Below are 21,519 nucleotides of genomic sequence, written 5' to 3' on the forward strand. Positions count from 1 at the left end.
ATGTGGGTCAGCTCCCTGGCTGGGGATCGAACTGGTGCTGCAGTGGCTGCCAATAGTTTCATAGTGGTGAGACTTACCCCCTTATGCCACCAGGGAGGCCCACCAATACCACACTTTGTTTATCCATTTACCTGTGTTGAATGTAGGTGTTGTTCCCAGTTTTGAGTTATTACAAATAAAGCTGTTAAACACATCAATGTATAAGTGCGTGTGCCCATATGCTGACATTCCTCTTGGGTAAACAGGAGTGGAATGGTGGGATTATAGGGTATGGATGCTGACCTTTTAAAGACCCTGTCATACTGTTTTCAAAGTGGTTGTACTATTTTACATTCTAATCATTCTAGTAGCTCCACATCCTTTCCAACACTTGATATGGTCATTTGTTTAAGTATCAGCCATTTTAATTGGTGTACTAAGAGTGTTTTAATTTTTCCATTGGCAAGTATTTCTATGGTTCAAAATTTTTTTAATTTTAAAGTTATGTATTGAAATCTCACTCCTGCCTATCTCCCAACCCCACTTAGTAACCACTTTTTATTTTTAAAGATTTATTTATTTATGCATACAAGAACCCGGGTACAGGCCAGAGGTGTGGGGGGTGTGGGTACAACCCAGAGGTGTGTGTGGGGGTTGGCTGCAGTGGATGTGGCAGCTTCATAGGTAGGGTCTTAACCCCATATGCCACCAGGGAGGCCCAGGCTTCTAATGTTTATTGAGTGTTTTTCTTTTGGAAGTTTTCCCTTTTCAGATGCTTTTCTAGTATTCTTACAATATAAAACACCATGTCAAAATAGCTGGACTGTCTGCTTCAGCTTCATCTCTGAACTTGTATACAGAGCCAGTACTCAGCAGGTATTTTATTTTCTTTCTTTATTTTTTAAAAAGATTTACTTATTTATGCATACAAATACAGGCCAGAGATGTAGGGATGAGAGGATTCACCAGAGACAGAGTGGGGAGCAGACCAGGAGGATCTACTGAAATACACTGCTGAGGGGAGAAGCCGGGAGACAGGCGAGGTCTGCTGCGCCATATGGGTAACTCCCTGGTGGGGAATCGAACTTGTGCTGCAGTGGCTGCGGACAGTTCATAGGTTGTGTTTTTTTTTTTTTTTAAAGATTTATTTATTTATGCATACAAGAGCTGGGGTACAGGCCAGAGAGAGATGCAGGGGTGAGAGCATCCACCAGAGACAGAGCGGGGAATAGAATAGGCAGATTGATGAAATACACTGCTGAGGGGAGCAGCGGGCGATGACAGGAGAGGTCTGCTGCACCACGTGGGTTTCTCCCTGGCCGGCCGGGGATCGAACTCATGCTGCCAAGGCTGCGGACAGCTTCACAGTGCGGTGCTTAACCCCTTGGGCCACCAGGGAGGCCCTCAGCAGGAATTTCAAAAGGCTAGGAGGAAAAACTTAAATGCTGCCCTGAAAGGAATGTCATCTTCGCCGCGGAGGACAGTTCAGTCAGGCGTGCAGGCGCACACAGAGCACATCTGTCCGAGGCACCACACAGGTTACCTGTGCCAGGTGCCAGGTGCCAGGTGCCAGGGCCGGACGGCGCGGGCTCGCCCTAGCGCTGCCTGGGGGCCCTTCCTGCCGGCGGGGCAGCTGCCCCGCGCCGCGGCGGTGACCGCGGGTCAGCGTGGCCAGGAGAGCCGGGCGCGCGGGGCCTGGGCACAGCGGCCTCACGGCGCGGGGCTGGGGCCGCTGGCAGGGGAAGCCCCGGGCCTGGGGGTACTTCGGTCCTCAGGAAAATGTGCCGAAATCCGTGCCCCTCGCGCAAAGGCTCTCAAGGTGAGGCGACCTTGAGCGATGTGCGAGGGGAAAAAGGTCGCGGGCCCGGCTTCGAGGCTCGGTCTCCGGGCGCGCGGCAGCGGGAACAGACCCGGCTTCAGGGTATTTTGTTTCTTTCCGTCGCGGGGCGGGGCGGGTGGGGGTGGGGGGTGGTTGGAGGACGAGACCGAGTGGGCGGGGCCACCGCGAGGGGGCGGGGCCACGCGGGCCGCCCGGCCGCTACTGGCGGCCGGGCGAGGGGGCGGGGCTTCCGGGGCTGCGGCACCGGCACGCAGGGGGCTGCTGGGCGGGCGAGCCGTCACGTGACACGGAAGTGACTCCGAACAGGAAGAGGACGGAAAAAATAACCGTCCGCGACGCGGAGCAGAGCCGGAGCCGCAGCCACCATGAACAGCAAAGGCAAGGACAGGGGGCGGCCGCGGTCGTCGGGGACGGCCGTGCCGGCCTGGGGCGATCGCGCCCGGGGCCCGCGCCGCCAAATGTCAAGTTTGTGGCGAGCTGCGCCGCGCTCCTCGGCCGGCTGCGGCCCTGGGGGCTGCGCCAGGCGCCTTCGTCATCCTGGAGCCACGGCCGCTCGCCCCGCGGGGCGCTGTCCCCCTTAAAGTCTGTGGCGCAGTTTAGATCTGCGGCTCTGCGGGAGGGGGGGCGGAGGAGGGCGGCGGAGGGGGCCGGTCATGACGGCCATCCGCAGGAGCAAATGGGGAGCCAGAGCAGGTATTCGGGCAGGCCAATGGAGAACCCGGGGGGGCGGGGCCCCAAACTCCGGAACCGCCGCGAGCCGCTGCTTAACTGGTGCGGTGCCGGCGCCGCGGGGCGGGCCCGGGCCCTCGGAGCCCGCCTCGTCCCGCGCGGCCTGAACTCCTGGCTCCGGCGGTGGTTAAGAGTGTGTCTTTCCGAACCCGAGCTTTCCCTTAGCTGCTGCACCCGCTCTCTGTTGTCAGGGTACACTTCCACTATTCGCTTCTTTCAGTTTGGAAGTTGACCTTGGATAGGAATTTGTCAGATAAATAACCGCCGTTGCTCATGAGGCCTTGGTCAGTTAACAGCCAGGACTATCCAAAGCGGCGTCAGGGTGCACTTAGGAGGCAAGAACCGGTGCTCAAACCTGCCCAACTAGACTTTTCGGGTTAGACCAATATGCTAGCGGGAAGATCACTCTTCCTGTCCAGTTAAGACTCCATCACCTTCTGTTACGAGAGTGCATAGAGAATACTTACTTTCTTGACTTATGAAACCAGGCCCTCCAGGATAGTCTGTTTGCAGATCCCCTTCTACTTATTCCTAGCAGGTTAGCTACCCAATATGCCCGGCCCCATACTGGTGTGATGGGCAACATAACATTTTTTTTTCCCCCCCATTTTCCAGGTCAATATCCAACACAACCAACTTACCCTGTGCAGCCTCCTGGGAATCCTGTGTACCCGCAGACACTGCATCTTCCTCAGGCTCCACCCTATACTGATGCTCCACCTGCCTACTCAGAGGTGCTTCTCCATTTGAGAATATTCTTGGGTCACATTTTCTCTCTTTAGCTAAATCTGACTCTTCACAAACCAGAGTATGTTCATGTTAATAATCTAAAACACTATAGTTTAGCTTCTGTTGGGCGTTGAGAATAATTCTTTAATGTTATTTGGCCCAGGCTGAGATTAAAGTGAGTTTGCATTCCTTGAGCCTAACATTAGCTCAAGGGAGTGATTGATCCAGGAGAATCCTGAATGGCAGTGGAAAGGCAGTTTGTATAATTCAGAGTTATGTATCTTGTATGCCTGCACAAGAGTTAGGAATTGACTCATTGAAGAGATCTGAAACAGAAATGTCATCAAGTAATATTTTGCCTTCTGTTCTGCCTCTTCTAGCTCTATCGTCCGAGCTTTGTGCACCCAGGGGCTGCCACAGTCCCCACCATGTCAGCTGCATTTCCTGGCGCCTCACTGTATCTTCCCATGGCCCAGTCTTTGGCTGTTGGACCTTTAGGTTCCACAATCCCCATGGCTTATTATCCAGTTGGCCCCATATATCCACCTGGTTCAGCAGTGCTGGTGGAAGGAGGGTATGATGCAGGTGCCAGATTTGGAGCTGGGGCTACTGCTGGCAACATTCCTGTGAGTATGGGCTTTTCAGGAAAAATTCTCTCCTTGTTTATTTTAATTTTCTGAAATGACTGCATATTTACCTGCCAACATCCCTGGATAACAGTAGCTAGTATTGGTGTAACCAGTGACAAACAGTAGTTTGTCACCAAGTAGACAAACAGGCAGAAAGTGGTTGAGAAGGCAGAACAAGTCCCCAGTCAACTCCATTGACTGGAGTCTGGGTCAGTTAGATTATTTTGTTTTCCTGTGTTATAAATCTAGCCTGTTGCTTTTATAGTTCACTGTAGTATAGTGAGCTATAATACTTTTATAGTATATAGTATAGTAAGAACTTTTAATATTCTTTATTCGCTCCATAAGCATTTACTTAGTATTTTCTGTCAGCATGGTACTATATTAGGAACCCTGATGATTTTTAAAGGTAGCTTTTATAGAAAGATACTAGAAATTTTAGTTATGTTTCCTGCTTAGTTCCCCTATGCCAGAAATTACAGCCCACATCATCCTTGCTAGGTTCATTTACTCAGTAACCATATGTTGGGGATAAGGTGAGAACAGTCGACATTAGGTAGAACCTTCAGGTTATCCACAATCGGTCATTTGAAAACTATTGTGGGACCCTGTGGTATAGGGCCGTGGAGCTGGCACTTCATCTCTGTTTTTGGAATGGGGTAGGAGTGATTTCCTCTACCCAGGAAATGCCTAAGGGTCTGGACTACTCCTATTCACAAGTAGCCACAGGCTTCACCTTGGAACTAGAACCCTTTGAATGTGGCAGACCTCTTTTCTGGTTATTTTTTGGCTTCACAAAGAATACAGATCTGCTTTAGAACTCAAATTGGTAGCAGAACTAGCTCCCTAAGATGCTTTCGGTTAGCACATTCCCATCTTCCTGATAGGGCCTCTGTTTCACCTGTGTCTGCTTCCTTGTATCAGCTGCCCTATGCCCAATCAATCTTCTCGTTTTCTTTCAGCCTCCACCCCCTGGATGCCCTCCTAATGCTGCTCAGCAGCTTACACTCATGCAGGGAGGAGCCAATGTCCTTGTAACTCAGCGGAAGGGAAACTTCTTCGTGGGTGGCTCAGATGGTGGCTACACCATCTGGTGAAGAACCAAGGCCACCTCTGTGCCGGGAAAGACATCACATACCTTCAGCACTTCTCACAATGTAACTGCTTTAGTCATATTAACCTGAAGTTGCAGTTTAGACACATGTTGTTGGGGTGTCTTTCTGGTGCCCAAATTTTCAGGCACTTTTCAAATTTAATAAGGAACCATGTAATGGTAGCAGTACCTCCCTAAAGCATTTTGAGGTAGGGGAGGTATCCATTCATACAATGAATGTGGGTGAAGTAAGTAGCCCTATGGATCTTCCTTGAATTCCTCTGGAGTAATACTGTACCATCCTGGTCTTTGCTTTTAGTAATAAAACATCAAATTAGGTTTGGAGGAAACTTTGATCTTCCTAAGAATTAAAGTTGCCAAATTATTCTGATTGGTCTTTAATTTCCTTTAAGTCTTTGATTTACATTACTTGTTATAAATGAAACGCATTAGTTGTCTGCCTTTTCCTTTCCATCCTTTGCTCCACATCCTATCCTCAACCCTGGTCTTCCATTCCTTCCCTCCAATCTCCACTGAATCAATGGTGCAGGACAGAAAGCCAGTCAGACTAATTTCCTTCTCTCCTTGCACTTCTCCCCACTTGTCATCTTTTAACTAGTCTTTCACAAGGATCCTCTGAAACTCCCTCTGTGTCGCAAGCACAGACCCCATTACTTCTGCTTTTGCACCTCCTCAGGCAAAAGTGGAGGGTACTTTTGGACCCTCCTCATAGGCTGTCTTTTCATACATGAACCAAACCCAAATTTGCTTTGGTGCCAGAAAATCTGAGCTTTGTTTGAACAAAAGATATTCTAAGTAATAGTTTGTTAAAACATGAGGGGCAGGGAGGAGGATACATTTCAAAAGCCTGATGACTTTAGAGCCAAATTAGGGTAGTTTTCAGATAAAAAATTTGTTAACATTTTGTCACAGAGTCTGATACAGCCCCTCATGGCTCCCAGGAATTCCCAAACGGGCTTCCTGGGGTCATATTGAGAATGCCTCACAGGACATGACTTGAGTCCAATGAAATATCATTAGGGTTAAGAGTATTTCAGGGATCCTTAATATTTTGATTTTTGTTTTCTGAAATTGGATTTTATTTTATTTTATCTTATAATTTCAGTTCATCTAAATTTTGTGTTCTGTACATGTGATATTTGACTGTACCATTGACTGTTATGGAAGTTAAGCGTTGTATGTCTCTCTCTACACTGTGGTGCACTTAACTTGTGGATTTTTTATACTAAAAATGTAGAATAAAGACTATTTTGAAGATTTGAATAAAGTGATGAAGTTGCATTACACCTTACTTCAAGGATTCTTTACTCAGCTTGTTAGATTTCCTCTATAGATCTCTTCAGATAGGTGCTACTGTCATTCTGATATTTTTTTTTTAATGAAGAGGCTAAGAATGGGCCATTTTTATGATTTCTTCATTTACTTCCTGAGACCTTTCAGTTTCTTACAAGCCTATTATGCCAGGGAATTTAGAACATAAAGTAAGCGAATGATTCATCCTCCCAAGTTGCCCAAACATTTGAGGAAAATGTATAGTATTGCAGTTTGTGTAAATTCAGTGACCCCTCCGTTTCTCCAAAGTTCTGTGTGGAAAAATAATGAAAACCCCTGCAATTTAGGTGGCTCAGATTGATGCCTCAACTCTTGGGTGGATGTGAGCTTGGACAATGGAGGTCAAATCTCAAGGGAGATCTAGCTTACTTCCAAAGTAAACGATATTGGGTTGCTAATGATTTCTATAAATACCTGGCACCTCTTAAACATACCTCATTTTGACACTATGTTAGAACCAAGAAGCTTCTCTGGGCTTGATTTTCAAAGGATGCTGGTGGGAAAAGGTGGCAGGTAAATTTTTCCTTATTTCCTCTGGAACAGGCCTAGCCCTTGCCAGGACAGAGGCGAAACCAAGTCATCTCCCAGGCTATGTTTCTAATGACCCTCCTGTGGGAAAAGATGCTTCCCATGTTCATCTTTGGATCAACCCTGAGATAGTTCTGGAACTTCTGAAACTTCTCCAGGGTTCTTTTTACTTGGGGGAGAACATATGCAAAGGAGTTAAATACACCAAGGAAAATGTCAAAAAGCATTAGCAGGAATAAATCAATGTAATAGTTATCTCTAGAATATAAAAATCTGAATTCTGTATCAATGGAAATGTTTTAATTGTGATAAAAATAGCATGAGTGTAATGTTTTGGGGGACTAGAGAAAGGAAGGGCTAAGATTAAAGGATGTAACACAGTCATCAGGAGGTAATGTCTCCATTGTCTCCCACCCCTCCTGGCCTGGCCTTTTTCTGTAGTATCTAGTCTCTGGGAAGAGCTACAGACACTTCCCACTGGGGCTGTCGCTAGGTGATTTAATAGGAGGCAGGAACAGCCACCAACCCTAACTCTCTCTAAGTGGGAGAAAAGCAATGATGACCAGGCACATACTCAAATGTTGCCTGGTATAGCTCCACCTTGTTCATCAGTCACAAACACCAGCTGCATTACAAAAGCTTGGCTTCAGAGACATCACAAGAAGCTTTCTCTGGGTCCCTGGTATCAGTGATGTTGACATTTGGACCTGACTCCTGGGGAGCTCAGGTTTGCCTGTATCAGTGCTTCTCACTAGTTTCAGATAAAACTTTCACTAATAAATTAAATAGTCAATGTGTTAGCCCTGGAGCTTGTACAAGCTCCTTGGTGTCTGGGAGTCAGATGAAATATTCCTCCTTCTCCCTGCTCTTGGCTGAGTCACTCTCCATCTGGAGGATGGCGCTGGGCTCACCTTCTGCAGGTTCATAGGTGACGTAGCTGCCTTTGTTCTTGTACAGGTAAAAGAAGATCAAGGTCACAACTGAGAGCAGAGTGAGGAAGACCACGGTGATAACAACTTGGAAATGAGAGGGAAAATGAGATGTTTTAGGATTGAGTGTCTCAGTTATTCACAGGTCACCTGCATTAGATTATTACCGTAACCTTCTCATAAGGTTCCTCTCTTCCATTGATAGTTAACTAGTATCTGCATTACCCGCCCAGGCCAGTTTCCATGGTCCACAAAGGCTTTTGATTTTTGGCAAAACTGAACTCCTTCTCAACTAGTTCCTGATGATCATGACAGAAACAGGAAGGAGGGAAACAGGAAATAGCTTATCCCAACAGGAAGGGTTTTCTAAATCCAGAGCCTCCAGTAGGTGGATTTGTTTCTGATATTGGGCGCTTTCCTGTAAAGGGAAAATCCTCGTTCATCACACTAGGCTCCAGGCTATGTCTGGAGTGACATGTCCCAGAGGGTCTCTGGATTTGGCTCAGAGCCTTTATTACCTGCAATGAGTGCTGTGCTGGCTTCAGCTTCAGGGGACAGGGCCACAGTGGGCTGCAGAAACGGGGGGGTGGTCAGCTCTTCTGGAAAATGGAAAAGGAAATGGGGGTGAATTCCTTTGTTCTAAAGCATGTTTGTTCTTCAAATTTCACCATTCCACCTTCCCTATTCAAAAATGTATGCAACTCCTGTAGTAAATCCATATAGGAAAACCTGGCAAGGAAAAGAAAATAAACCACTACCCAAAGACATAAATTTTTTTTTTTTTTAAGATTTATTTGTTTATTTATACAAGCACTGGGTACAGTCAGAAGCTTGGGAGGGTGAGAGAATTCACCAGCGCCAGAGCGGGGAGCAGAACAGGCTGAAGGACCGAAGTACACTGCTGAGGGGAGCAGCGGGCGGCTGGAGAGGTCTGTGCGCCATGTGGGACCCTCTCCAGCAGCCGGGGATCGAACCAGCGCTGCAGAGGCTGCGGGCAGCTTCGCAACCCAGCGCTCATTTTGATGGCTTTCTCTCTGCCTTATAGTGATGAAAAATATGTGTTCTAGAACCTGGATGAGGTTCAAATCTGAACTCTGTTTTACTAGCTGTATTACCCTGGAAAAATCATCTAACCTCTGTGCATTGACTTCCTTATTTGCAAAATGGAGATAATAGTATCTGCCTTATAAGGTGGTTGTGACATGTAGCGCTTCAAGGAAAAGCTATCATTAGGAATTGCATACGTTTCCATAGACAATATCAAATGATGAGTCTGTATGCATCTCTCTCTCTATATATATGGGGCATGCATTTCTTCAATGCTCTTACAAACTCTTTGTAAGCATTATTTTAAAAGAATACTCTTCCTTTATTAAAGCCTTTTTCTACATATCCAGAGTAGGCCCTGCAATTGGAAAGTTTCTGAAACCAGGAATCTCCTATTCTAAAAGATATCCTCACCACCTCCTGCAATTGGTATGTCTAGTCCTTACAACCTGAAAATCCCACCCTTAAAATCAGGACCCAGGTGGGAACACTACAAAACTGGTGGCTTCCTGTATGTTTACATGGAAGTCAGGAAGCCCTTCCATTCTCTCCTAGTTAGCATGTTAGTGTAGGGTGAAGGTTACTATGTATACCCCAGAGGTATTCTGCGGTAAGCAGGCTGGCTGAGCCCAGAGTCATCCACAGGAGGCATCTCAATATTCATCCAATAACCCTTCCATAGCACTCATGAACAACCTATTCTTTGCCAGGTACTGTGCTGGGCACACTGGGGATATGATGGTGAGCAAGATGGACTCAGCCTACCTTCACAGAGCTTCCTACCTCTGCATCACACAGGTCACAGTTCTGAACTGCCAGGAATGTGACAAAGGAAGCATCTGGGCATTGAGAAGGGATGTAGCAGAGGGATGGAATCTAGTCTTCTAGCAGGAACAATTTCCCCAGGAAGTAAGATTTGAGCTGATAGCTGAACAGGGGTAGGAATATACTGGAGTCTGTTTGAGGCAGAGAAGAGGACTCAAAGGTCAGTGTGGCTGGAGACAGGGCACAATCATGATTCCTGTCCACACTTAACACGGTTAGGGCTCAAGCCAAGAGTGAGACAAGTGACAAGTGACAAGTGAGACGAGTCACCAGCAGTGGTCTGCTGAGCCTGGGAGCAGTGCTAAGAGGGGCAATGATGTTAAGGGGTTTCTTCACACAGGCCAAGGGAGAGGTCTGATGAACCATCCTATCCTGGTCCTGTACCAAAGAAGGCAGAGATGGGCTGCCAGAGCGCCCCCTCCCAAGGCAGGGCCAAGTCCTCCACTATTCTCTTTCTTTAGTGATGGTTATGGTCTGCTACTACAACTTGTCTCTTCACTCAGTCTCATCTGTTACCAATGGCGACTTCATTAACTAACTTTGTAGGACCATTGTGAAGATTAAACGAGAGACCATGCAAGCATCATACAATAGTGTCTACTAAAAAGATTACTTAAGGGCCTCCCTGTTGGTACAGGGGTTAAAGACAGTGCTAACAAGCTATCGCCAGCCACTGAGGCCACGAGTTCGATCCTTGGCCGGCCAGGGAGCAACCCACATGGTGCAGCAGACCTCTCCTGTCTCACCCGCTGCTCCCCTTAGTAGTGTGTTTCGGTAGATTAGCCTGTTCTGCTCCCCTCTCTCTGGTGAATCCTCTCACCTCTGGCCTGTACCCCAGTTCTTGTATGCATAAATAAATAAATCGTAAAAAAAAAAAGATTACTTGGGGGCCTCCCTGGTGGCGCAAGGGGTTAAGCACCACACTGTGAAGTAGTCCATGGCCTCTGCAGCACAAGTTCGATCCCCGGCCGGCCAGAGAGAACCCACATGGCAAAGCAGACCTTTCCTGTCTTGCCCGCTGCTCCTCTCAGCAGTATATTTCAATCAGTCCGGCTGTTCTGTTCCCCACTCTGTCTCTGGTGAATCCTCTCACCCCCTGCATCTCTGGCCAGTATCCCGCTCTTGTATGCATAAATAAATAAATCTTAAAAAAAAAGATTACTTAAGGTGACCTTGTTCATATGCTCAGTGAAGGCAAAGATGCTCTAGGCTTGCACCCTGGCCCTGCACATTACTAATCACCCTGAGGAAGTAACTACATCTCTCCCAGCCTCAGATTCCTGATTTGTACAATGGGGTGTGGTAGGCAGCTTCCAAGGAGGCTTCCCCCTGCCTCCTGTTATTTATTTATACCCTGTGTAAGCCTGTCTCCCTGAGTGGCTGGACCCAGTGACTCCCTTATAACCCACAGGCCAGGGCAAAAGTGATGGGATGTCCCTTCTCAGATCATACTGTGACTTCCATCAAAGAACAGCCCCGAAGTTTATCTATCTGACAACTCCATTAGATTGCTGCCCCTCACTAAGTACTCTTTCCTCCCCCAAGCCTTCTAGGCCCCTCCCTTGCACTCCATCTTCCTACCATTGATTCAGAGTTACATATAGTTGCCCTCAGTTTTGCCTTTTTTGAACATTTGAGAACTTTTAATGTACAAAGAACAGAGAAGAATAACATATGTATGGAAGTGTAAAGAGGAATAAGATTCAGTCAATCAAGTGACAACAATTTACTTTGCCCCTGGTATGTGTGCACCAGAGGCACTGTCACAGGTGCTGGAAGGCAGCTGTGCTGAGGTCACCCAGGGATCTGACCACAGCGCTGAATTTAGTGAGGATTCAGATGACAGATACCTTATAAGTCCCTGGAAAGAGAATCTAGAAGGCAGGATGGTTCTTAGTTGGGAAATTCTGCAAATGATCCCAACTATAATAGCTGCCATATACTAAATCTCTGATTTGAACTAGGTGCTATATATACATAATTAAAAAAAAATTTTTGCATAGAAGAACTGGGGTGTAAGTCACAGGTGCGGGGTCGGGGGTGGGGGTTGAGAGGACTCACCAGAGACAGAGTGGGGAGCAGAACAGGCAGATTGACTGAAATACACTGCTGAGGAGAGCAGTGGCAAGCCAGGAGAGGTCTGTTGCGCCATGTGGGTCACCTCCCCGGCCGGGGATTGAACTCATGCTGCAGTGGCTACTGATAGCGTCATAGTGCTGAGACTTAACCCCTTGTGCCACCAGGGAGACCCCAAAGACTAGACTTTTGAAACCCTGAGACCACCATGTTGTGAGGAAGCCCAAGCAGCCCACTGGAGGAACACAGGTCACAGGGTGAAAAGCCGAGGCAACCCAGACGCAGCCAGCTGTCAGTAACGATGGCTAGAGATGTGAGGGAGGTCATTTTCGACTTTGTAGCCCAACAGATCTTCTGCAGAACTATAGCTGCATGTGCAAGCACAGGGGAAGCAAGCAGGGCTGTGCCCAGACAGCTCAAAATTCCAAGAAACAATAAATAGCTATTGTTGAAGTCACTCAGCGTTGACATGATTTGTTAGAAGCATTAGGTAACGGAAACAGGAATTTCTTTTAAAGGATCCCTGGAATGCAGTATGGACAATGTGCTGTGGGGGGTGGAATCAGGAGTAGAGCAGGCTGTCCCTAGCACAATGGCACCACAGTATCCACCCAGAGGGGAAGCATTTTTCTAGTTTGCATACAAGCATTGACTGGGTCTAGCAGCAGCCCAGGGAGGAAGGGGTGGGACTCTGGATAATTCTGAAGCTAAGATTGACAAGATTAGATGTGGGGTGGAGTCAAGGATGACACCAAAGGTTGGCACCTGAGAACTAGAGGGAGGGAAGGCCTGTTGTCACCAGATGGGGAAGCCTGCAAGAGGCACAGATCACAAGGGGAAATCCAGAGTTCAATTTTAGACATGGCTGCTTGTAAGACATCCAAGTGAGGATGTCAAGACTGGATTTTTGGAGGAGGCTTGGACTGGAGATGTAGAATGTCAGCACATCTAAGGCCATGAGACAGGGTAAGGTCACCAAGGGCATAAGTACAGGTGAAGAGGACCAGGCACTGAGCCCAGGAAGAAAGAGCAAAGGAGACCGAGGATTAGCAGTGAAACAGATCAAGAGACCCAGTGGATCTCACTGCACAGAGGACATGAATGACCTTGACAAGAGAAACTGGTGAAGTGCCTATATAAACCCCTGGCTTACAGCAGATTTGAGGGGAGAAATTTGAGGAACTGAAGGCAGACATATAAATTCTTCTCAATAAAGGTAGGCAGAGAAATGAGGATGTAGCTGGAAGCAGGAGGAACTTAGGTTTTTGTTTGTTCATTTTTGTGGGATGGGAGAAATGATAGCCTGTTTATGCATGGGTTGGGGTGACTCATGACGGGGAAGACGGTGCGGGAGGGGATGGTTTATGATAAACAGGAAGAACGTCAGAGTAGCCCACGGGCAATGAGGTAGGTAGTAGGGAGATGAAGGGCGTGGAAACATCTGGCAGTTGTCTTCTGAGAACTTTAATTTTCTCAAAAAAACAGAATGCAAGAGCATCAAGAGGAAGGATGGGGAGGGCTTAAAAGAGAGTTGAAAGTGCCGCAGAAGAAGACAGCGTTTCATCACAGGGTGCGCCATAAAACTGTTGGTAACATCCTTGCAGACAGGTGGAGAAATATAGCTTTATTGTAAGGACTAAGTCGGGTATCACAGGTCCAGGAGGGCGTCATGGCACAATAAGCAGTTCTTCCACTGGGACTGGACCTGAGGTCTTTTTGAATGACGCTGTTATGTCATATCATGCCAGAAGCAAAGGAAGACTTTTCCGTAACTCAGAATAAAAAAATTTTAATCATGAGACAGGTATAAAAAAAAAAAGCCTGATAATTATACCCAAGACAAAGACATTGCTATATGTCAATTACATCTCAATTAAAAGATATATGTAGGGCCTCCCCGGTGGCGCAGCGGTTGAGCACTGGGTTGCGAAGCTGCCCGCAGCCTCTGCAGCACTGGTTCGATCCCCAGCTGCTCCCCGGCCACCGGAGGAGGGTCCCACATGGCGCGCAGACCTCTCCTGCCGCCCGCTGCTCCCCTCAGCGGTGTACTTTGGTCCTTCTGCCTGCTCTGCTCCCCGCTCTGGCTCTGGTGAATTCTCTCACCCTCCCGCGCTTCTGACTGTACCCAGTGCTTGTATAAATAAATAAATAAATCTTAAAAAAAAAAAGATATATGTAAAGTTTAAAAAAAATAAAGTCTGATACAGCAGTTCCTCCTTATCCATGGTTTTGCTTCTGGTGACTTCAGTTACCCACAGTCAGCAGTGGTTAGAAACATTATGTACAATATGATATTTTGAGACGGGGTCTCCCTGGTGGCTCAAGGGGGTTAGGTCTCAGCACTATGAAGCTATCCGCAGCCACTGCAGCACGAGTTCGATCCCCAGCCAGGGAGGAGACCCATATGGCACATCAACCTCTCCTGTCTTGCCCATTGCTCCCCTCAGCAGTGTATTTCAGTGGATCTGCCTGTTCTGCTCCCCACTGTCTCTGGTGAATCCTCTCACCCCTCACACCTGTGACCTGTACCCCAGTTCTTGTATGCACACATAAATAAATCTTAAAAAAAAATCAAAGATGTGAACTTCATTCTCCATGAAAGAGCTTCTCTCAGGCTAGAGGTGAGAGTAGCCTGGGAGCTAATGAGAAAGGACTTCAGGTATCGGCACGGCAATCTATTTTTGTGATTTACATTTTACAAAACATACATTATTTTTATCTCCCTCCCACGAATGTGATGTAAACAGGGTTGGATTGTTATCATGTATAAGCCAGAAAGGGGAGGCAACTTGCAAATGGCATTGACCAGCTCAGGGTCACTCAGCCACTGCCTGAGCTGGGTCTCAGGTCTGTCACCTCGTTCTGAGCTTCTTACCACCCACACTACCACATCTCCAAACCCTAGAAGTAGTTAAACATTTTGTTTATGCATCCACTGGGTTTGCTTCTCCAGTTTTATTGCAGATGGAGAGGGTGTTCGCTGTAGCACTGTTTGCAAGAGCAATACATATCTGAATGTTCATGGGCAGGGGAATGATTAAACAAATTACAGGCCATTTATTTTGGAAACATTATACAGTTGTTAAGAAGAATGTGGTAGATCTGCAATTCCTGAGACAGGATATGTGGTTAGATAAAAAAAGCAAATTGCTAGGGTGGGATGTATAATATGATTACATGTTTATAAAAATAAAGTGAATTAAAATAAAACTATAAACATATATATATTCATATATGTGTATGAAAGGGTCTGGAAAGCTATTCTCTGAGGGGCATATAATACCTTTTTAATAAAAAACCCCACCACAACAAAGCAAACCAAGGTCAGGAAGCCTGGCATAAAAAGGCGGTGATATAAAGCTCTCCCCCCACTATCTCTTGTTCCTACCTTATTTCTCTTTGTCTCAAGGAGGAATAATGCAGCTCTCTTCCTGCTCAGGCTTGGAAAGATTGTAGTACCAGAGGAGCACAAAAAAAGGTTTTGGCTCCCTCCCAATCCCAACTAACAGCAAATGAACTTCAGATCTATTTTGTTCATTCACCCCACCCCTCCCTTTTTTTTTTTTTTTTGTTAACCCAGATACACATAGGTTTCTTTGTAGCCCTTGTTCTCAAACTAAAATCTCTTATCACAGAGATATCAGGTCCTTTGCCACCTGAGTCTGCCAACCTACTTATTTGCTTTAGAGCTGCCCAACACAGGGCGGCTCCCCCAATTCTCCTTTCCATGGGAACACGTCCTGGAATTCTGCTCCCTTTCTCCAGCCTTCTCTTTCATGTGCCCCAGTTAGGGAGGTGGGGGGACACCTTGAGAGCAGTATTCCATGAGAAAGAAAGAATACAGGCTTTGGAGAAAACCAAATTTTGGCACAAAATCCTACCTCTACCATTATTAGCCACATGACCTTGGGAGAATTTCTTAACCTCTGAAAGTTTCTTAACTTCTCTGAGCTTCACTGTTTGCTTCTGTAAAACTAGAATAAAACCTGCTCACAGGGTTAGGAGGAATAAGCAAGATGAAAAATGCTGAGCGTCTAGATCCAGAGTGAGGACAGACTAGGAGGTAGCTAGTGTGATTAGGTGGCTGGGGTGATGGGCTTTATCTGGTAGGGTGGGCAGAGTGCACAATGCAGGTTCCACCCCATCCTACTTATGCACGTACCCAACAGGACATGTACCAGCCTCAGCAGGTACCATGCCTAGGGTCCAGAATACTTCTAGGGACCCATGGAAATGTTTTTAATGATTTAAATTGTAGGCCTCCCTGGTGGTGCAAGGGGTTATGCACAGTACTGTGAAGCTATCCACAGCCTCTGCAGCACGAGTTCCATCCCCGGCCAGCCAGGGAGCTACCCACATGGCGCAGCAGACCTCTCCTGTCTTGCCTACTGCTCCCCTTAGCAGTATTTCATTCAGTAGATCCACCTGTCCTGCTCCCCACTCTGTCTTTGGTGAATCCTCTCACCCCCTGCACCTCTGGCCTATACCCCAGTTCTTGTATGCATAGATAAATCTTTAAAAGAAAGATCATTAATCATTAGGGAAGTGCAAATGAAAGGTACAATGAGATACCAGTCCAATCCACACCCAACAAGTTAGGTATTATCCCAAAAAAAAAAAAAAAAAAAAAAAAAAAAAAAAGGAAGGAACACCCAGAAAGTAACAGGCATTGGCGAGGATGTGGAGGTTGTGCATTGTTGATGGGAACGTAAAATAGTATAGTGGTTGTGGAAAACAGTTCAGCAGTTATAGAATTACCAGATGATTGAGCAATTCCATTTCTGAGTATATATCCAAAAGGATTGGAAGCAGAAACTCAGAGAAATATCTGTACATCCATGATCACAGCCACATTACTCACAACAGCCAAAATGTGAAAACTTGTGTAGAATAAGCTAATATTGTTCATCTATCTATCTTAAAAGGGAAGCAAATTCTCACACATGGATGAGCCTCACAGATGTTACTCTAAGTGAAATAAGCACAATATTGTATAATTCCACTTATGAGGTACCTAGTAAAATTTATACAGATAAAAAATACAATGGTGGGGCCTCCCCTGGTGGTGCAGTGGTTGAATGCTGGGCTGCAAAGCTGCCCGCAGCCTCTGCAGCACCAATTCGATCCCCGGCCCCCATCGAGGGTCCCTATGGCGTGACAGACCTCTCCTGCTGCGCCCGCTGCTCCCCTCAGCAGTGTATTTCGTCAGTCTGCCTTTTCTGTTCCCTGCTCTGGCTCTGGTGAATTCTCTCACCCTCCCGCACTTCTGACTGTACCCAGTGCTTGAATAAATAAATAAATCTTTTTAAAAAAAAACCTTAAAAAAAAATACAATGGTGGTGGGGCCTCCCTGGTGGCGCAAGGGGTTAAGTTTCAGAACTATGAAGCTATCCGCAGCCCTGTCCAGGGAGCTGACCCACATGGAGCAGCAGACCTCTCCTGCTCAGCAGTGTATTTCAATCAATAAACCTGTTCTGTTCTCCCCACTCTGTCTCTGGTGTATCCTTTTACCCCCTGCACCTCTGGCCTATACCCCAGCTCTTGTATGCATAAATAAATAAATAAATAAATATTTTAAAAAGTACAATGGTGGCTGCCAGGGGCCCGGGAGGAGGGACTGAAGTTATTGTTTAATGGACATTTTTCAGTTTGGAAGGTGAGCATACCTTCAGGAACATGGGTTTTTGATACTGGAGTGCATTATCAGAGGCGTGGAATTTAAAAATCGGGCAGAATTCCTATTCAGAAAAAGGTGGCTTCTAGCTGGCACATCATCCTCACAAATACATGTGATATGCATGTAGCCAATACTGCTGAGTGCCCGACAGACGCCAGACATTATGATGGGTGTTGCTTTACATGGGTTATCTCATTTGATCCTCACCAATAAGCTCATAAGGTATCAACTATAGGAAACTGCAGTTTAGCGGTTAGATAGCTCAGCCAAGCTCACAAATTTTAAGTGGTAGCGCCACAGACCGACTGTCCCAGGTTCATGGCACTTGAGGTTCAAACGGCCCTAGTGCACACCCTAGCAGCCTCCGCTTGCTCCCAGGACTCCGGGGGTGAGGCAGGCGGAGAGGTAGGAGGATCATCCCATCTGGGAATCAGGGAATTGCAACACTCGGCTGCTGCGGGTGGGAGGATGTGGAACAAGTCTCTACCATTCAGATTAGGAAAAGCCTTCACCTACCTCCTGGCGCAGGTGTGGTCAGGGCTGGTGAGACAGTCATTGCCGCAGATGGATGGAGGCAGAAGCAGATCTGTAGGAAAAGGAACAAAGATAGGAATGGGTGGGTGTGCCCCCTCCTGCCCTGGGGCCGGAGGTGACTGGAAATCTCAGGAAAGCCTTTGGTGCCAGGTTTTCCTGAGTCCCGTCCCCATTCCCACCCCTCGCAACGGGGTAGTCCTAACCCTTTCAAAACTCCCCCGGGTTCCCTGAGGAACTGCAGGTACCAAGAGCTGCAGGTGCCAAGAGCAGATCTGAGACTGCGGGTGTTGGGGTGCGTTATCTCTGAACATTCTACCCCGAGATCCTCTCACTGGGGCACTGTGTTTACCTAAGAGGTTTCTCAAGGCCCGAGAAAATGAGGCCAAGGTATGCAAAGCAGCCGCGCTCGCAGTTTCACCAACCGTGCGCACAGGTGCGCGGTCGGCTCGGAGCCGGGGCCTCGCCGCGCCGGCCACTAGGTGGCGCGCGAGCCGGCCGGGCCGGGCCGGGCCGGGGGCGGCGCGGGGCGGGGTCGCTCCCGGGGTGCCGGGGCGGCCGGGCCGAGGCCGCGGGGTGACGGCCGCACCGCCTTCTGCCGCGTCCAGCCCTGTTCCGCGGCGAGGCCCACTCCCCTCAGCCCGCCCGTCACTGCCCGCCGCGCCCCCTCAGCCCGCCCGTCACTGCCCACTGCGCCCCCTCAGCCCTCCCGTCACTGCCCACTGCGCCCCCTCAGCCCGCCCGTCGCTGCCCGCCGCGCCCCCTCAGCCCTCCCGTCACTGCCCACTGCGCCCCCTCAGCCCGCCCGTCACTGCCCACTGCGCCCCCTCAGCCCGCCCGTCGCTGCCCACTGCGCCCCCTCAGCCCGCCCGTCACCGCCCACTGCGCCCCCTCAGCCCGCCCGTCGCTGCCCACTGCGCCCCCTCAGCCCGCCCGTCACTGCCCACTGCGCCCCCTCAGCCCGCCCGTCACCGCCCACTGCGCCCCCTCAGCCCGCCCGTCGCTGCCCGCCGCGCCCCCCTCAGCCCGCCCGTCACTGCCCACTGCGCCCCCTCAGCCCGCCCGTCACTGCCCACTGCGCCCCCTCAGCCCGCCCGTCACTGCCCACTGCGCCCCCTCAGCCCGCCCGTCGCTGCCCACTGCGCCCCCTCAGCCCGCCCGTCACTGCCCACTGCGCCCCCTCAGCCCGCCCGTCACCGCCCACTGCGCCCCCTCAGCCCGCCCGTCGCTGCCCGCCGCGCCCCCCTCAGCCCGACCCCCCCACGCCGGCCTCCCCGCTCGGACCCCGCCCGGCCCAGCCCCCGCCCGGGCGCCCGGGGTCCCCGACGCGGACTGGGGGCCGCGCCCCGAGGACGGGCGGCCGGGTCGGGGCCCCGCGGCCGCGCCCCCTCCCCGGGCCCGCGCGCCCGCCTTACCCGCGCCCGAGGGCTCCGCGCGGCCGCGACGGCAGGTCCGGGCTCGGCTCCGCGCGGCGGCGGCGGCGGCGGCGGGAGTGCGGCCCGGGCTCGCTGCCCCTCCCGCCGGCCGGCCCCGGACTCGCTTCTCCAGTCGGACGGGCCGCGGGAGGCGGCGCCGCTCGGCGCGGCCTTTTGAACCGGCGGGGGCGGGGGCGGGGGCCGCGTGGATTCGCCCGACCCGCCCGGCCGCCGCGTCGGAGGCAGCCGCGGGGCGACGCCGGGAGTCGGCGGCGGAGGCCGGCGCGGGGGCGGGGGCGGGGGCGGGGGCCGGCCGGCTGGGTGGGACAGGAAAGGAGGCGAGAAGCCGCCCTCTGCAGGTTCCCGCCGCCCGCCGCCTCTGCTCCCCCGGGAGGAAAGGCCGCCTTCCCTGCGCCGACGGCCGCTGCTCTCTCCTTCCGGAGCCGCTTCCTCCCGCGCCCCGAGGCTGCAGAGGGCGCGGGCTGCGAACTTGCGGCCGGCTGGGGTCCAGGATGTGAGATGTTCAGCTGTGGAGAGTTACATTTTCCTGCGTTTGCATGGCATGTGCATGGACAGGTCCCGAACACGCTTGGAACAGAAACTAACTCCCCGGGGGGCCCGGGAGCTGGGGGGGTGGAGTGGGAGCCGAAGGTGGGTCCCTTCGGACCTTCCTTGTCCCACACGCACCTGAGGCGCTGCAGCGTGGAGGGGGAGCGCCTCGTGGACTTTGGACACAAGCAGTCTCAGCCGTGCTGCTTGCCAGCTGTGACTTGGGGCAAGTTACTTGTCTGAAATCTTTCCCCTCATGGTTAAGATGTAAGCTATGAAGCTGTCCGCAGCCAATGCAGCAGGAGTTCGATCCCCGGCCAGGGAGCTACCCACATGGCGCAGCAGACCTCTCCTGTCTCTCCCGCTGCTCCCCTCAGCTGTGTACTTCGGTCCATCTGCCTGTTCTGCTCCCCACTGTGTCTCTGGTGAATCCTCTCCCCCCCTACACCTCTGGCCTGTACCTCAGCTCTTGTATGCATAAATACATAAATCTTTTTAAAAAATAAAATCTTTCTCCTCATTCTGAAATGGGGGGCAGAAAATGGTAATACTTGTGAAGTCATTTCATAGCCAACACTGTAGCACGTGGTAACTGTTAATCAATGCCATGCTTGACCTCTAGACTCACATCTTTGTGGCAGGAAATGTTCCCCAAAATGAACTCAATGATGGAGTTCTTGTGACAGTTTCTGAAATACACTCGCCCAGTCATCTTGCGACAAGTTACTTCTGTTTCATTGCTCTTATCTAGGGCAGTACCTATCTCAGAGTTACTGTGGGGGCGGGATGAGTTAATACATCTCAAACCTTGCCACCTCACCTGGCGTGCAGTGCATGCTCAGTAAACGCTGGCTGCTGTTATCCTGACTTTCCACTTAGGGTGAGAACCCTTGTTCTGCCATCCTAGTGAGTTCTGTGTTCCTTCTTCCTGTGAGGAATTTTCTCAGTTTGGAAATCAATGTTCCTATAGCTTGAGAGTGAGACAGGCATTGTGCATGTTCATGTGGATTCAGAGAACAGAGACATGGAGTGAGAGAAAAGCAAAGACATAAAATAAGCAAGGGTAGTCATTTTCATTCCCAAAGATGCGCTTTGGTTGGTTAAAAACAAACAGAAAAGGGGGGAGGGGAGAGGAGAAAACAGAGTTGATGAAATTCATTTTATTTAAATAGATTTTTAAAAAATATTTATTTATTTGTTTGTAAAATTTATTTATTTATTTATACAAGCACTAGGTACAGTCAACAGCATGGGAAGGTGAGAGAATTCACCAGAGCCAGAGCAGAGAGCAGAGCAGGCAGGCTGACTAAGTACACTGCTGAGGGGAGCAGCGGGCGGCAGGAGAGGTCTGCGTGCCTTAAATAGATTTTTGAAGGCCTAGCAGTTATCAATGAGGACGAAGAAAAACCATGTGTGAGAAACTCATTCCAACCAGGAAACACAAAGATAGTGGCATGTAGGCAAGATGTATAAAAGTTAACAGAAAGATTCGCTGGCCGGTCCTCAGAGAGACAACTATCCAAGAGAAAAGGAAATTTAAATCCTGAGTGTTGATTCCAGTTCCAAAGGTGGATAGTTGCTGGGATTTGC

General features: G+C 49.5%; 2 protein-coding genes across 2 annotated transcripts; one reads left to right on the top strand and one right to left on the bottom strand.

The window, feature by feature from the left end:
- Positions 1 to 2,472: 2,472 nt before the first annotated feature.
- DAZAP2 (DAZ associated protein 2) lies at positions 2,473 to 5,079 on the top strand (the record flags this gene model as incomplete). The annotated part of the gene is made up of 4 exons (XM_084256124.1): positions 2,473 to 2,512; positions 3,164 to 3,282; positions 3,658 to 3,903; positions 4,869 to 5,079. 4 exons carry the CDS (start codon positions 2,473 to 2,475, stop codon positions 5,001 to 5,003), a joined length of 540 nt encoding a protein of 179 aa, XP_084112250.1. The 3' UTR covers positions 5,004 to 5,079.
- A 2,629-nt stretch (positions 5,080 to 7,708) lies between these two features.
- On the bottom strand, positions 7,709 to 20,765 carry SMAGP (small cell adhesion glycoprotein; the record flags this gene model as incomplete). Its single annotated transcript, XM_084256125.1, has 4 exons — positions 7,709 to 7,896; positions 8,328 to 8,408; positions 19,381 to 19,551; positions 20,750 to 20,765. The coding sequence occupies 4 exons, from the start codon at positions 20,763 to 20,765 to the stop codon at positions 7,718 to 7,720; spliced, it is 447 nt and encodes a 148-aa protein (XP_084112251.1). The 3' UTR covers positions 7,709 to 7,717.
- Between the last annotated feature and the right edge of the window lie 754 nt (positions 20,766 to 21,519).

Source organism: Talpa europaea (assembly GCF_964194135.1).
Source record: "Talpa europaea genome assembly, chromosome: 15".
Lineage (NCBI taxonomy): Eukaryota > Metazoa > Chordata > Mammalia > Eulipotyphla > Talpidae > Talpa > Talpa europaea.